Here is a 15,832-nt window from a genome sequence, read left to right as displayed (position 1 = left end):
GTTTTATAATGGGTTTCTATAGTTTGTTACCGGACCGGATTTGTTACCGAACCAGACACAGAATCATATTCTCTTCTAAAAGACTTGTGATGTGTTTGTATGCTAGTCATCTTTTTAGTTGTTATTCATGCATCTTCTAGCACAATGTAATCTTCAGTCATCCTGGTCATCGGGGTCATTATGCAAAAGACACAACTGTTATGTCTGTCCTGTCAAGTGGATTCGCCAGAGCATTGTGTTGCTTTCTTTATCTGTTACTCTTGGAATTAATTCATAGCACGTCAGCCTTTTCACTTTTGATTTGCAAGTTTCAGGCCCTTGGAGGATGTGAACCTTTTCCAGTAGTAATTCATATTCATGCTCCGCAGCGTTCTGTTGTAAAATGTGAAGAGAATACGCCTGGGTTTTTATTATAACAATTGTTTGTTTGTTTTGTACTTCAGAGAAGCTGATATCTCTCCTCCCGGAGTATGTGGTGCCATATGCAATTCACCTTTTGGTCCACGACCCAGATTATGTGAAGGTCCAGGACATCGAGCAGCTCAAAGACATCAAAGAGTGAGTTCACGCAAGCGTTTCTTCCAACTTTAATTAGCAGAATGTTTATCTCTTCATTAGGTTGTCATTTCAAGCTCTGAAAATGTCAGATACGTAATTTAGAGGAGATATTCGTTACCAATATGTTGCCCTTCAGATTTTCATAAACAGTGGAGAAAATGTGCAGCTTGTTAGATGTTTGGCAGGCTGCCGAAAAACACTGATAAATTGTGTTTCAGAGCTGCCATCTGCCTTTAATCTTGAAAATGATGTTTCTCTCTCTCCCTTTTCCCTACTTCATATCTTCTGCTTTTCCTTCAGGGCTTTGTGGTTTGTTTTGGAGATCCTAATGGCCAAAAACGAAAACAACAGCCACGCGTTTATTAGGAAAATGGTGGAAAACATTAAACAGACAAAAGATGGACAGTGTCCGGATGATGCCAAGATTAATGAGGTTTGTGGTTCTGATGGGTTATGATTATAATTTTCATAGGCTTTCTTCAGTTAATAAAAAATGAAGGTAAGGTTTACATAATGTAAAGATATATTAAAAAAATATTGGTAACCATACAGAGGATAACCTGTTTGATTAACAAAATGTTTATGTGTAGTTCTCAATAAAGAAGCCCACAAGAATTTAGAACAATTGAAGGTTGATTAAAACTTTTGACTTTTGCTAGTATTCATAGGATATATGCAGACAGACCTTTAAATTTTCTGCCAGCCAGCCCAAGTGCTTCCAATGTTTTGGTGTCCCATACAAAATCGACACATTTAAGATTTTATTTTTTATTTAATTTTTTTATTTATTTATTTATTTTTTTACTACTACCTGACTTAGATTACATTTTTCGGTGTCATGTCTTTAAAATATGCGCATTTTCAATGGAGTTTCTCCACTAGCCAGCTGCTCCTGATGGCACTAGCGTTTAAACAGTCTTTCGTCTCTTTTTATGCTTTAACATTTAAATGAATGCTTCAGTCTATTTAACTGATTATATTTTAATTACATTATAACATTAATGCTTTAAAAGGAACATTATGAAATTTAAAATGGTCACATAAATCCTTTACAGGAAGTTTAACAATGGCTGAAAAACACTAGCTGTCCATATACCCCATTCTCATTGTAAGACATTGTTATCTAACTTTGCACAGCTCCACAAAGCAAATCAGATCTGTAACTGTGTATAAAAAAATAAAAACAAAGAGGACACCTCTAAATTAATGAGGAACCTGGAGTTTCATCTCCGTTCAATTGAAAACAACAACAAAGACGACTGACCAAAGAAAAACTGTAGTCAAAATTTATTTGACATTTCACTTTAAAGGAGATAACAAATAAAGGCCAAAATAACAAACAAAAAACTCAACAACTAAGTATTAAACCCTCTTACCTGCACATGAAATAGTACAAATTAAATGACATTCACTTACCTCCCTACTAACCACAAAACATGACAAAACTTAACAAAACAAAAAGGCATCCTTCTCACCACGTGTCTCTGTATAGATCTAAATTAGTCAACAATCAGTGTTAAATTTCAACAATATCGCTGAGAAAATACAACTCAAGTTTTTTCACAAATAAACAAAACAAGCCAGGAGAGAGGAGACTCTATGAACGATCTCCCAGTCTAGTTTAAATGGACTTCACAAACACGCCGGCAAGCTTCCATGTGTCGACACCTCATTTATCGCACCTGTGTGCTGAAAATGAAACCTGTTGGAGAGACGGTGGATAGAGGTGGAGAAAAGAGAACCACAACAAAGGCATATACAACAGCACAAAGAAAAACTCACTATTTCAAATGACATAATTTTTTTGTATTATTGCTTCAATAAATAAAAGAAATACACAACAGTCATTGTTTAGCAAATCTGTGCTCTGTAAATATGTAAGTGTTTATTTACCGTTTTCTTATCTCTCTTCCCAGAAACTGTACACGGTGTGTGATGTAGCCATGAACATCGTCATCTCCAAGAGCACCACATACAGTCTAGAGTCGCCTAAAGATCCCGTACTGCCTGCACGCTACTTCACACAACCAGACAAGGTGCTTAACTACTGAAGGTCTTTCAGTCGAAACATTATCAGGGAGTTGTATAGAGAAGGGTGGAAGGGAAATTATGGCTGACGTGCATAACAGAATGATTTCTCCTTGTGTTCAGAAACCAATGAAACGAGCAGCTGTACATTCATCCTGCCTCGATGCATCCTTATTGTTAGATATTTGTGCTAGACTAGTTTTGTGCGACACCAAGTTTTTTAATGTGCTGGGTTAAGAAGAACACCTCAGGGTTTTTTGTTGTTGTTTGTTTGATTTTAAAAAAATGACACTTACACCTGCCATTTTGCACATCAGTGTGCATCCTCACACCATCCTAAAATGGTATACAAAAAGGGATGAAAATAAATATCAAAGATTTTAGTTATAGTATTTACTAGAAACAATTATTCTAAACCTCAGGCCTGAACAAATGTATATAGAGTGAAACAGTTTTTAATTGTTTTAAAATGGCACCTTTACACTTGCCATGTTGCTTGTCAGTGTGCACTCTCACATTCGCACCTTTTGTTTAGTGATATTTAGTCAACATTGGTGATAAGCATCCTAGTGTACATAGGCCTATAGTCTCTAATGAACTGCTATTCTTCATTCATGTATCATGAAAAATACACATTCCTAGAGAAGTCACACAGCAAATTGGTGACATCTTAAGTAGTCATTGAAATTTCTATAGTTTATATTGACCTTATTCCTGGAGTGCGAGCTGGCACAGCATTTGGAAACTTTTTGGCTTGAGCTCATTCACTTCCATTGATTTTTAGACGTTAACACAGCTCGTTATGCTGGTTGATGTTCGCAAACTGACATTTTTTTTATTATATTATTCTATTTTTCTGTGTAGTCATGACAGTAGCGGCGCAAGCTAAACTTGCACTCTAGGCAAATGACAGTCGTGCCGCCCTCACGTTGTTCAGGCTGCCCTTTCGTGGATGAAAGTAGAGAGCGGCGACGGTGGGATTGTCTCCATGCCACACCTAGCAAGATGCTGGCGTTTGTGCTGCCCTTTCGTGGATGAAAGTAAAGAGGAGGAGGGTGGGTGGGAGGAATGTCTCCAAGATGCCTCTCTGGGTGATCGCCCACATTTCATGAACACACTTGTTTGCAAATCAAGTAGTTTGACCTTTTTCCGCCGTTTATTATTCCTAGTCATTTTTCCGATCGGAAATCAGGAGTTCTTAATCGCAAAAACGAGCGCACTTCCGAATTGCAGAATAAGGTCAATAGCGTTTCCTTTTGAAGGTAAGCCCTAAAAATAAATGATCTTTTTGAGTCCAGTCTAAAAAAATAAATGTTGAAATCTTTGTCAAAAGCCACTGCAATTGATTGTTTCGAAAGGTGTAGAATCCCAGCTGCTGGCAGCTAGAAAGTATAAATCAGTTGCTGGTCAAATCAAAAAGATGTCTGTTCAAATAGATTTTTCTCCTGCTTGATCACTAAACTGCTCAACGTTCTCGCTGCCTTTCAGAATTTCAGCAACACGAAAAACTACCTGCCTCCTGAGATGAAGTCCTTCTTCACCCCAGGAAAGGTAGATATTTGCCCTTTATTCTAGCTTTTAATGTTCTTCAGTCCAGCAACTTTGTGAGATTGACTGTGTGATTCTCTGCAGCCTAAGGCAGCAAACGTGTTGGGTGCTGTGAACAAGCCGCTGTCCGCCACAGGAAAACTGCAGACCAAACTCTCACGCATGGAGACCATCAGCAACGCCAGCAGCAACTCCAACCCCAGCTCGCCCGGCCGCAGTAAAGGAAGGTCAGCATCACAACTTTACATAATTAATTCAGCAAGGACGCTTTAAAATGAGCAAAAATGTTCTTCAGTTTATTTTTGCCCATTAATTGTGATCATTTGACTATAATTGTGAAATTTGACACTTTATCTTGCTTATTGGAGAACAACATATCATGGTTAGAAAAAGTTTTCACACACTGTGCAAGTGACTACTCATCTAAAGGTGATTTTAAATACCATATTAAAAACACTGGGTGAAAGTTGCCAGACACAGTATTTGCATTAATGTATACTGCAATATTCTCTAAGTGTAAAATAGGGAGCACTTAATAAAATGTTTGCAGACAATAGTTCTCTTTACTCAAATTCCAATAAAAAAAAAATAGCTGACAAGAGGAGAGGTGAAATATGCAAAGTAGTCAGCTTTATTTTTTTACAATTATTATAGATGTTTTAAGGTTGTAAAACACCTCACTACACTATTTTGTCAGACAAGCATAAACATTTTCACACTTTTCTTTCTTGTTTATGCACTCACGTAACTTCTACCTGTCTTTAGGATGTCCAGAAGTCTTTTATGCAATGATTAGGATCACTCTTTGCCTTTTAGGTGCTACCGTGGTTGCCTTTGACTGTGCAGAATGTTTTGTCGACATTATAGAGTTTGTTAAGGGAAAAACTTGCCAACATACAGTACAGCAGTGGTCCTCAACCTTTTTATCATCGGGACCGGTCAACGATTGGCGACCATCAACCATTTTCTCAGAGGAAGACACTGATATATGCTGTTACTTTGATATATGTTTTATGGTAAAAATTACAAAGCACTGCAGTGTTCGGCTGTTCTGTGTTTGTCTGAGATGATTAGTCTTACCGAAATGTGTATATTCCATACAAGCTGAAGCTGATCGGTCAATTTTTGTCATGTGATTCGTGGTGCGCTAGCTGGATTCATTAAACTTGGTGCATTTGGAAGGTGCGAGCGCGTCATGCCACTTGTGCGCGCAAGCCGCACCTCCATTGGAAACAACAAACTTGTGTGAACTCTAGAAACAACGTGATATGCGAACGGCCCATAAAAGGCCGCTGTCATTTGGGATCTCCCTCAGTTGATAGTCTTCCACAGCCATGGTGGATTCACCTGATTTGTCGTCAAATGGGTTGCAGATCCATTCTTTTGGCAGTTTGCGGATTCTTCACTGTGTCTTTTACCCTTAGCAAAGAAACTTTCCAAAGACTCGTTTTGCTGCTTGTGGGTTCAATTTGGGCGCTAAAGTGACCTAGAAATAAGAGAGAAAATGCAGTCCTTTTTCAAAATAAAAAGACTTTTCAAAATAAAAGATTGTTCAGACACAGATAATTAATAAAATAGAAATAATTAATGATTTCTTTTGCAGCCTGGTACCAATTTGATCCACGGACCGGTACCGGTCCGCAGCCTGGTGGTTGAGAACCACTGCAGTACAGCACTTTAGAGTCACACTGCTAGCAATCAAAGATTCGAGTAAATTTGGTAGGCTGAATGCATTCTGAACTGATAATGGTCTACAGCCAATCAGGACGCAGAACACAATGCATGAATTATGGTGCAGGACACACTGAATGAATCAGGTTGCAGAACAATGCGCTGTAAAAAAAAAAAAAAAAAGCAAGTCAAACTGCACTAAAAAATCTGCGAAACTGAGACCGCAAAAGGTCAGCTGCTTTATGACGAGAGACCACTGTACTAAAATATATACTTCACAAATCTAAAACTTTTTTACAGTTTACAGAAAGAGGTCAAAATAAGTATCAAAGCTATTTAGTATGAACAACAATTAATCTAATCCTCGGGCCTGAACAAATGTTTATAGAGTGAAACGTGTAAACAGTAAAACTTAAAAAAGCCCTATACAAATATAAAATGTCTTTCATTCGACACCAATACTAATGTGCAAACACTTTATAGATGTTTTACTTGTGCAGTGGTAAATGCATTATATGATCACTTTGGAATCGATGTCATGAGTTGACGAAGAAATTAATTTTGTTCCCTAAATCTCTAAAACTCTTGCCTTTAGGGTCCTAAAAACTGGCGTGATCTCTAGCATGAATTTGTTCCAGATATCCCATAAAGCTAATGGTGTCGCGCATTAACACACACAATATAAATAACACCAGACCCATTTTATTTTCTAAAAACGGTAATATTGTTATAAACCCTCAGCTGTCTGCGGTCTGATCTTAAACGTAGCCTGAATCCATTTTGCATGTTGTTAAAATAAATATTCATACTGCAAAATCTGGCTGTGGTATTAAGTTTCCTCTGTGGCCTAAATGAACTGTTTTTTGGTCAGTCATACTGTCTTTCAGCACCGACACATGGCTAAAAGCAAATTCGGAGTCAGTCGCTTGCTGAATAGGTGTCATTGAAACTCTTTAGAAAGGAGTATTTCATGGATCTGCGTCACGAAGGCTCAGTAATTGCTGTTTCCTTTTACCTGGGTCGCTCTGAAAGCGCTCGGGGACGAACGGCTCCATGGCATTGAGATGACTCAACGTTTATAATGGACAAACTCGTAGGTGTCTTTATACAATGTGACCATGACAAGCGGGTGATGAATGAATACAGTAACTTGAGTCACGCTGTTATGTGCTATGGGGATTCATTTTGGCACAAAAGTAAAATAAAAATAGCAAGGTTGATTTTATTTTCATTTCATCTTTAATATTAATTTTGGTTTTGATTTTGGAAGTTTGATTATTAATTAAAAAATATTGTGTGGATATACTTCTAAATGTATCAGAAAATAGTTTGAAATATTTGATTAAAAGCCATTTTTTAAAATAATTAGTTTAAATTTGTAATTGTATAAAAACATTTATTTAATTATGTTTATGGAAGATTTGAAATTAATTAGATTTATATTTTTTATACTTTTAAAGTTGAAATGAAAGGGCACCTATTTTACCCCTTTTACAAGATGTAAGATAAACCTTTGTGTCTCCAGAATGTCTCTGTAAAGTTAAAGCTCAAGATTATTTATTATGCGACTACAGTGTAGCTGTTTTTGTAGCTTGTGGGTTTAAATTCAAATTAACTTCTTTTACCTGCCCACTGCTCCGACGTGCGTCACTGCTTCTCCTACAATACATCAGATAAACAGCAGTCAGTGACAGAAACAGACTCGGATGAAGCTGAAATAACCCTCTAGTCAAAAATACCAAGTAAGTTTATTTGATGTATTTGTTGTGGAGTCTATTCAAGCCTTTGTGAAACGATGAGTTTCACACAAATGCTGTTTGCAGTGCTCACACATACACACATATGCGCGTTTACTGACATGCGGCTAATGTGATTATAGCGGGTTAGAATTACATAGTGATTTTACTCATTATTACAAACATGTTCACTTTTAAAAATGTTTTAAACTACAAAATCACTGGGATTTGGATCCTATTTTAATGTTAGTAAATTCTAAAAAAAGAGACTTATTGTGTTTATATCACTCCAATATGATTGTGGACACACTATACCTATACACAGTAGGGTTGTAACAATATACCGGTATGACGGTTTACCACGATTTGAATGTGCACGATTATCATACCATGAACAATTGCATATCAACGGTTTTAACCCTTAAAGACCTAGACAGCTGCCCGCGGCTAAAAATAAGTATTGCTCTTAAATGTTTAATAACTTTTGATCCGCTGATCCGATTCATACAATTCAAAGATTGGTATAAAGAAGAGAATCTCAGCTTTGTATCACATAACATCCGCGACTTTCAGAGGCTCCGGAATCAGTGCGGTTACGTCATCAAAATTTGACAACGCTGATTTGACAAAAAAACGCTCGTCACTGTGTCTCCGAACAAACCAGTCATGATACATTGATGCATTGTCCCTCCTCCATGCCCAGATTGGTTCAAACTCGCTATATCACAACCAATAAGCATAGGTTTCGCTTTTGTTTGTGGACCAAGCTTTTTGAACAACACGGAATGAGAGATAAGCATACATTTATGCGCGACTAAATAAAACGCAAAAAAAAAAAGTTTTGCATGAAATAATTCTCATACTAAGTACTTTTGCATGCACAGCAGCACAGAAACATGACAAAACAGTGACACAGCAAAGACGAACTGCTGCTCTTGCTGTTTTCAAAAGACGCAAATGAAGGTGCAGCTGTTTGTCTGCATTGCAGACAACAATATCCAAATCCACAGACAACCATATCCATGCTGGCACATAAAACCTAAGGATGTTCCATATTGAATCTAGTTTCGTTATGTAACTATTTATAGTAAAGTAAATATTTATATCTATTTTTTACTGAGGATTTCCACCATGTTTATTTGGACTTTGACACATTATCTATTATTTTCTTATTTTTATTTGTTCATTGTAAGTGGTGTTGTTTATAGTAACTAAAAATATATTGATTGGAAAAAGTCAAATTTGCTTCACTGTTCTATTATTTTGTAACTTCAGTAACATACCGTATACCGCGAAACCGTCAAACCGTGGTATTGTTTTAGACGATTATCATACCGTAAAAAATTCATACCGTTACAACCCTAATACACAGTTCTGTCCAAACAGCTTAACAAAGAGGATTTTCATCATGGGTGCACTTTAAATGATAATTTTCAGAAGTAGTTTTCCTTTTTTGTGATTTAACCAAATAGGGTTATTCTACCAAAAAATGGTTACTTAACACTTCTGAGGTTCAAATTTTGGCATTGTGTGTATAAAAAAATCCATATAGACATGTTTGAAAACTTGTCACCTTTTTGCTTACAGAAAAATGCTCTGATTAACACTTTTTATTTTAAATTTGGAAGAAATGTCTCAGTAGTAAATTTAAGTAGTTTCTTATTTTTTTACAAAGTTTTTTTATACACATTAATTTACATTTTAGGTACATCAATATTACTAGTGATAAAATTGGTTATGTATGTAATGGGATATGTGCACAGCTAGTGTTTTTCAGCCAATTATATGCATCAAGTGAAAAGCTTAATTTGACTATTTTCAATTTCATAAGGTTCCTTTTCCAGCGATTGAAAATACTGGGGTCATATTTTAAAGACGTGGCAAGAAAGACTAAGACAAATTGAGTTTAATGCAGTCATTGTCCGATCTGAGACCCACTTTATATCTATCAGTGAAGGTCACTGATTTTTAAAGAAGTCAGACCTCAAGCATGGCAATTTTTTTAATGGAAAGGCAGTTCACCTAAGCGATTAGGCTGGCTGGCTGAAATTAAAAGTCTGTGTGCATATACCCCATTGTAAAAATGTATATTGTTCAATACATTTTGGTTTTGGGAGAGTTCTAATGAAAAGTCTTGATCAGTTTTAAATGTCTACAGCAGCAGTGCACATGTTTTTTTTGTTATTGTTGACAACAGTAAAAAATATTTGAACTTTTTTTGTCACATTTGACTGTCAGCATTTCTACACTTCTTGAAAGTGCTTGAATTTCAGACATATGGATTCAAGACCTAGAAAGTACTTAAATGTACATAGGTTCTTGAATTAAAATTTGAAATTAAATTTATGGTGTTATTTGAACAATTTTATTGTGCTTATTTCAAAAACAGAACAAATAAATTTATAAATTCCTTTTTTTTTTTTTTTTAAATTGAAATAATTTGATCAATATTTAATAAACCGTGTTAAATTATTATCAGTATTGAACTCAGCACATTTTATTATAGTTCTTTAAACATGACTGTTTAAACATGACCCCTTTAAAATCTCATACTCAGACATTTTATTGTAAATATTAAGTGTAACTGAAGTACTGTTAGGACTTTTATGGTGCTTCATATGCTGGCGGTGTGAATTACAACAGTGCTTGGTTTAAAATTATTGGAGCTTTAAAAAGTCCTTTAAAGTCCTTGAATCTGGTGTTTATGAAATAGTGGGAAGGCTGGACTATTGATTTGACTAACCACAGTTTTTATAAAAAAAAAAAAAAAAACATCTTAGCAACATATCAGAAAGCTCTCTGTGCCTCATAAGCTGTTGAGAGCAGCTTTGGCAGCAGGACAGGGAGTTTTAAATCCTCTAACAGCCAGTTTTCTGTTTCCTTTCTGACCCTCAGACTGGACTCAGGTGATCACAGTGAGAATGAAGACATTTCAATGAAGAGCCCGTCAGAAACCGAAAAGCCCACCAGGGGCCGCAAGAGGGGCGCAGGGGCCAGTCAGGACGACAAGGGCCAGGAGTCCAAACCCAAACGTGGCCGGAAGAAAGCAGCAAACACAAGCACCGACGATGCTGAAGACCAGTGGGGTGAAGACAGCAGTTTAGCAGAGGCAAACCTGGAGACCGAAGATGAGCAGAACAGTCCGCCTAAGAGAGGACGACGAGGGCGACCCCCGAAATCAGCCGCTGCCAAGGAGGAGACGCCCAGTAAAGGCAGACGGGGCCGCCGGAAGACCGCCCCACCTGTAGAGGAGGACAATGAGGACGAGCAGCAAGAGGAAGAGGACGAGGATGAGGAGGAAGACGCAGGCAGTGAGAATATGGAGGTCAAGCCCAAAGGCAGACGAGGACGCAAACCAAAGTGAGTTATTTTATATTCATTATTAATAATTGTATTGCAGATTTTAATTATCATATTGTTTTTTTACTACTTTTTTCTTTTCAAATGTAACATTTTGAATTATATTTGATGTTTTTAATGCTCAGCAAGAGTGAATTTATTTGAGCAAAAATACAGTAAAAACAGCAACATTTGTTAAATCTTATTGTGTTTTATTTTCTTTTGTTTGTCCACTTTTTTAGATTTTACCAGAAATATTTAAACATGGAATATATGTAATAATTTAAATATAAAATTTATCTAACAATGAAGGAACGTTATTCATAAACGAACATGAATAACAATGAATGAGTATGTATATAATATGTCATTTAATTTTTATTAAGTGTGAGATGTTAGTCAATAATATATTATTATTTAGTATAATTAGTGTTTTATTTAGTATAAAGTTGACTCATTTGTATCCACTTAATAATAAATGCTCTTACTATCAAACATATTTTGTTGGAATGTGGAAGTTTGAATACAATAAGACAAATTATTTATAAGGAGAATACTTTGATGGAAATTTTTGAAAAGGTACCACCAGGAAGAATCTTAATTTATTTATTAAACATTGAACTTAAAAAATCATAATTAACTTTGAATGTATTTTTTGTGTGAATTTTATTTATTTATATTTTATATATTTATCTAAGCAACTTTTTATTGTAATACGAATTTGTTGTTATCATGTAATGTTTTTTGTATATCTGTCTTGCCATGAAATAGCCATAAGTTGCTAATGTGCCAATTAGTAAATAAATAAATAAATAAATAAGAAAGCAGGTTGGGCAACTTTAGTGACTTTACTGGCAAATATTCTTCTCAATATCTTTCTGTTTTTAAACTAGAACAAATAGGGGAAAAGTATGTATATATTCACTTGTACTTTAACATGTTCAATTGAGCCAGCAGTCAAATTTTACTACATGTTTATACAAATCTTAATATGCATATAAGGAAAATCTGTAACACTTAACAATAAGGTTCATTAGTTAATGCATTTACTAAAATGAACTAATCATGAACAACACATGTACAGCATTTATTAATTATAATTAAACATTAACTAATGTATTATTAACATCCAAGTCCAGGCTTTTTACCATAAGTTAATGCACCATGAGTTAACATGAACTAACAATGAACAACTGTATTTACATTAACTAATGTTAACTAACATGAACAAATACACTACTAAATGTATTATTCATTGTTTGTTTGTTCAAATGCATTAATTAACATTAACTAATAAACCTTATTGTAAAGTGTGACCGGAAAATCTATTAAATGAGACCATTTGAATCAAATATTAGCAAAATGATCATATTTACACCCCTAGCATAACGTGTAAGCCATGGAGATGTGTTTGTACAACCCAATGCAGGTGGTATAAAACTGATTATAATTGAATATTTAAAAAAAAAATAGAGCTTCAGTAAAAATAATAGAGCACTTACAGACATATATTTCAACAATTAAATCAGCCCCAGAAATAATCTGCATGTGCGTTATTATATGCGCACTCTGAGAGAAACCGAAAGTAACCTGAACATATAATACTGTAATTTTAATGTTTAATACATGGGGGGGTGGCTATATGTGTCTGCACAAGTGGCTATATGTGACTGCACAACAATCACAGTGATAAAAAATAAATGTTTTGGGGTTTATATTTTTGATGTCAGTTGTGGGCCGGGCTGGTAGTTTGAGACCCCTGCTTTGAAAGATTGACTTGTCATTGCTGAATTATATATAACAAGGTTCTATTGGTTGCTTGAAGGTTACAGTGCAGCAAATTATGAAGTAGAAAAATGGGTTTTTGAGATCCTGGAGACTCATAATCCCCTTTTCTTTTCACATCTGTTTACAGAGTGGACGTATCCGAAACCGCCAGCGATTCAGTGGAAACCACACCTCAGAAAAGAAGAGGACGACCTCCAAAATCACAGACAGCAGCCAGGAAAGCCAGGTATACTGTGAGGCTGAAAGCATCTACGTGCAATCCTCTGTGTTTCACAAGCATGATTTGAGTGCTGTCATGTCTGTTTCAGCGGAGGGAGATCAAGAGCTGCTGCTCATCAGGAAGAGGAGTCTGAAGAGGAGATGGACACTGTCCAGCAGAGCGAAGAGGATGAGGACGAGTCTGTAGACTCTTCACCTAAAGTCAGTCAAAACCCCAGTCAGATCAGTTAAACATTTAGGATTTTGCATATCACACAAATGATTTAAAAAGACTGTTATTGCTGAATATGAATATTTAATGAACCACCTTCAACAAGATAGAAAATCTTAGTTTGAATATAATTTGGTTAAACTTCACACAAAAATGGCCGTGTTCCAAATCTAGTCTTTATCTGGTTAACTGTAACCTTTGTTAGTTTTATACGTCCATGATTCCCTAATACTAGGGTTTCCACGGGGTCTTAAAAAGTTTCAAATTTAGAAATCTAAAAAGTCTTAAATTCGCTGTTCTAGGTCTTAAATATTTTTGCACGGGTCTTATTTTTCCGATGTCCATGTAATGCTACATCTAATGCGCATTTAAATTATTATTATTTTGTTGTTGCTTGGTTTTCGTGGTGTAGTTTTTTTATTTCACTAGTCCTAATGTAATTTGCGGTATTACAACTACAAATGACACCAACATGCAATAGCCAATCAGCTTTCTGTTATTGAACTCAGTGCGCGCGGCAAATGTGACAACAACACTATGTTTGCGGAGTAGGTCTTCTGCTGTTGTAGCCTATCTGCCTCAAGGTTGGACGTGTAGTGCGTTCAGAGATGCTCTTCTGTATACCTTAGTTGTAACGAGTGAATATTTGAGTTACTGTTGCCTTTCTAACAGCTGGAACCAGTCTGACCATCCTCCTGTGACAAGGCATTTGCGCCCACAGAACTGCCGCTCACTGGATGTTTTCTCTTTCTCAGACCATTCCAACAACCATGCCACGTTCAAAGTCACTTTAATCACATTTCTTCCCCATTCTGATGCTCAGTTTAATCTGCAGCAGATCGTCTTAACCATGTCTACATGTGTAAATGCATTGAGTTGCAGCCATGTAATTGGCTGATTAGAAAGTTGCGTTAACGAGCAGTGGACAGGTGTACCTAATAAAGTGCCTGGTATATATGTGTATTTTTTTTTATTTTGTTAAATCGCCATCTACCCGAGAGAAGGAGAAGGCTCCTTTGTGTGGATAAATGAGTACATTGCAGTTGTTGCCTCTAATGTGAAACCTGCGATTAAAGCAAATAGACATTTTGCTCACTCTTTTTAATGAAAAACAAAAAAATAATGTATCTGAATCTGCCAATGTTATAGTAAAACAACTCTTAAACTCTTATGATGCTAAAAAAAAAACCTGCTCTATACTCAATATTTCGCTTTCGTTGGAGGTACATCAACATTCTGAGTCTCAGCAACTTCTGGTTCACACAGATTTTAATATTTATAGTCATCATAAATGACCAGAAAACATCCATAAGCTTGATCAGCTTTGAGAATATGACCAAAATGTATAATAATGTTTTGTAGGTGCGACGGAAGGTAGGCAGAAGAGATCGAAGATGAGTCGCTTACAAAGACAAAACGTGAGAACACTTGGAGAGATCGCCACACACCAGGAGAGGAGAGGAGTGTGAACTTGTGGAGAGTTTGGACTTTTTGGAGCCATGCGTCTGCTTCCGCTGTATTTTGCCGTCTTTTTCTGCCGTTTGCTTCTGCCCCATCAATTCACTCGTGCTTCGTTTTTTCCATTGTTACGTGTGCCGACCATGTGATCTTACTCTTATCAGAAAGAAAGTGTAAATAGTTTTTGGGCTCTTACTTTTTTTTTCCTCTCACCCAAGGTTAGGGAGGCGACTTGTATAGCTTTTACCTCCAGCTTTAAATATATTGCACCAGCTGATCTGTCCAAGTAAAGGAAAAAAAAATCTGTACAACTTTTAGCAGTACTGTATGTGTCCCGTGTGTGTCCTCTGTATATCATTCTGTACCGTGCTTCGTTAATAACCGTTTTGTAGTTCCCCCTTTTTTATTATTTGTTTGTCATTTTATGCTTTCCTTTTCTTTTTTTTTAACCCTTCTCATTTGTGTAATTCTTGTGTGTGCATATGATTGTGCATGTGCAAATGTGCCTCTGCAGATAAAAGAAACACTGGTCTGATGGTAAAACTCAACGTGTTTGTTACATTGTCCAGCCCAGTATTGATTTTATCAGTGTTTGAAAGCGGGAGGAGATGCAGGTACAGAGCTGTGGTTTTAATAGTGGCTGTGTTGGGAAGCAATTGAAGATTCTCCCCCTCACCACCCAAATCAGTTTTTCAGTCTGCTGAACCAATAAAATATTCTGTATAAATAGCTTGTGGAGTTGTTTATAGGAGTGTGATTGTGTTAAGGGGATTTTAAGGTGTTGGTTTCTAAAAGATAAACAACCATTGATAAACTGATTTTTTTTACACTCAAGTTTACACTGATTATAAAAGCCCAATCCCAATTCTACCTCTTAGCACTTACCCTTACCCACACCCTTCGTTTTCTGTGTTCCTGTGAAGTGGGAGGGGTGTTCCATTTCTCTTTAGCTTGAAGGCGTAGGGCAATGGGGAAGGGGTAGATAACTCTTCGAACAAAGATTTTTCAGAACCACACTCGAAATCAAGGGCTAAAAAAAAAAATAGGGCTAAAAGCCATAACAGCAGGATCGCAGCACTCGGAAGTAAGGAGATCCACAAATTAGTATTTTTTTGTCATTATTACCATGTTTTACCAACATGCTTTAAAAAAAAAAAACAATAAATTTTACTTTCTATAATTCATAATCATAACTCATGTCCCTACTGAAACAACCAGCTTTTAGCTGGTCAACCAGGCTGGTTTTAGAGGGGTTTGGGCCACTTCCAGGCTGGTT

The 15,832-nt window shown here is 36.2% G+C and overlaps 1 protein-coding gene across 1 annotated transcript in view; it reads left to right on the top strand.

The window, feature by feature from the left end:
* Positions 1-15,283, top strand: part of pds5b (PDS5 cohesin associated factor B) — a 63,132-nt gene extending 47,849 nt beyond the window's left edge. Inside the window, exons 26-34 of the mRNA XM_087284427.1 lie at positions 444-558; positions 859-991; positions 2,475-2,594; positions 4,075-4,137; positions 4,219-4,361; positions 10,437-10,901; positions 12,796-12,894; positions 12,977-13,088; positions 14,461-15,283. Of these exons, the coding sequence (XP_087140553.1) occupies positions 444-558; positions 859-991; positions 2,475-2,594; positions 4,075-4,137; positions 4,219-4,361; positions 10,437-10,901; positions 12,796-12,894; positions 12,977-13,088; positions 14,461-14,496 (1,286 nt within the window). The 3' untranslated portion in view covers positions 14,497-15,283. The remainder of the gene's footprint in view (positions 1-443; positions 559-858; positions 992-2,474; positions 2,595-4,074; positions 4,138-4,218; positions 4,362-10,436; positions 10,902-12,795; positions 12,895-12,976; positions 13,089-14,460) is intronic.
* The last annotated feature ends 549 nt before the right edge of the window (positions 15,284-15,832 follow it).

Source organism: Danio rerio, chromosome 15, assembly GCF_052040795.2.
Source record: "Danio rerio strain M-AB ecotype USA chromosome 15, GRCz13ab, whole genome shotgun sequence".
Taxonomy (NCBI): Eukaryota; Metazoa; Chordata; class Actinopteri; order Cypriniformes; family Danionidae; genus Danio; species Danio rerio.
This window is presented reverse-complemented; position numbering and strand designations above follow the sequence as displayed.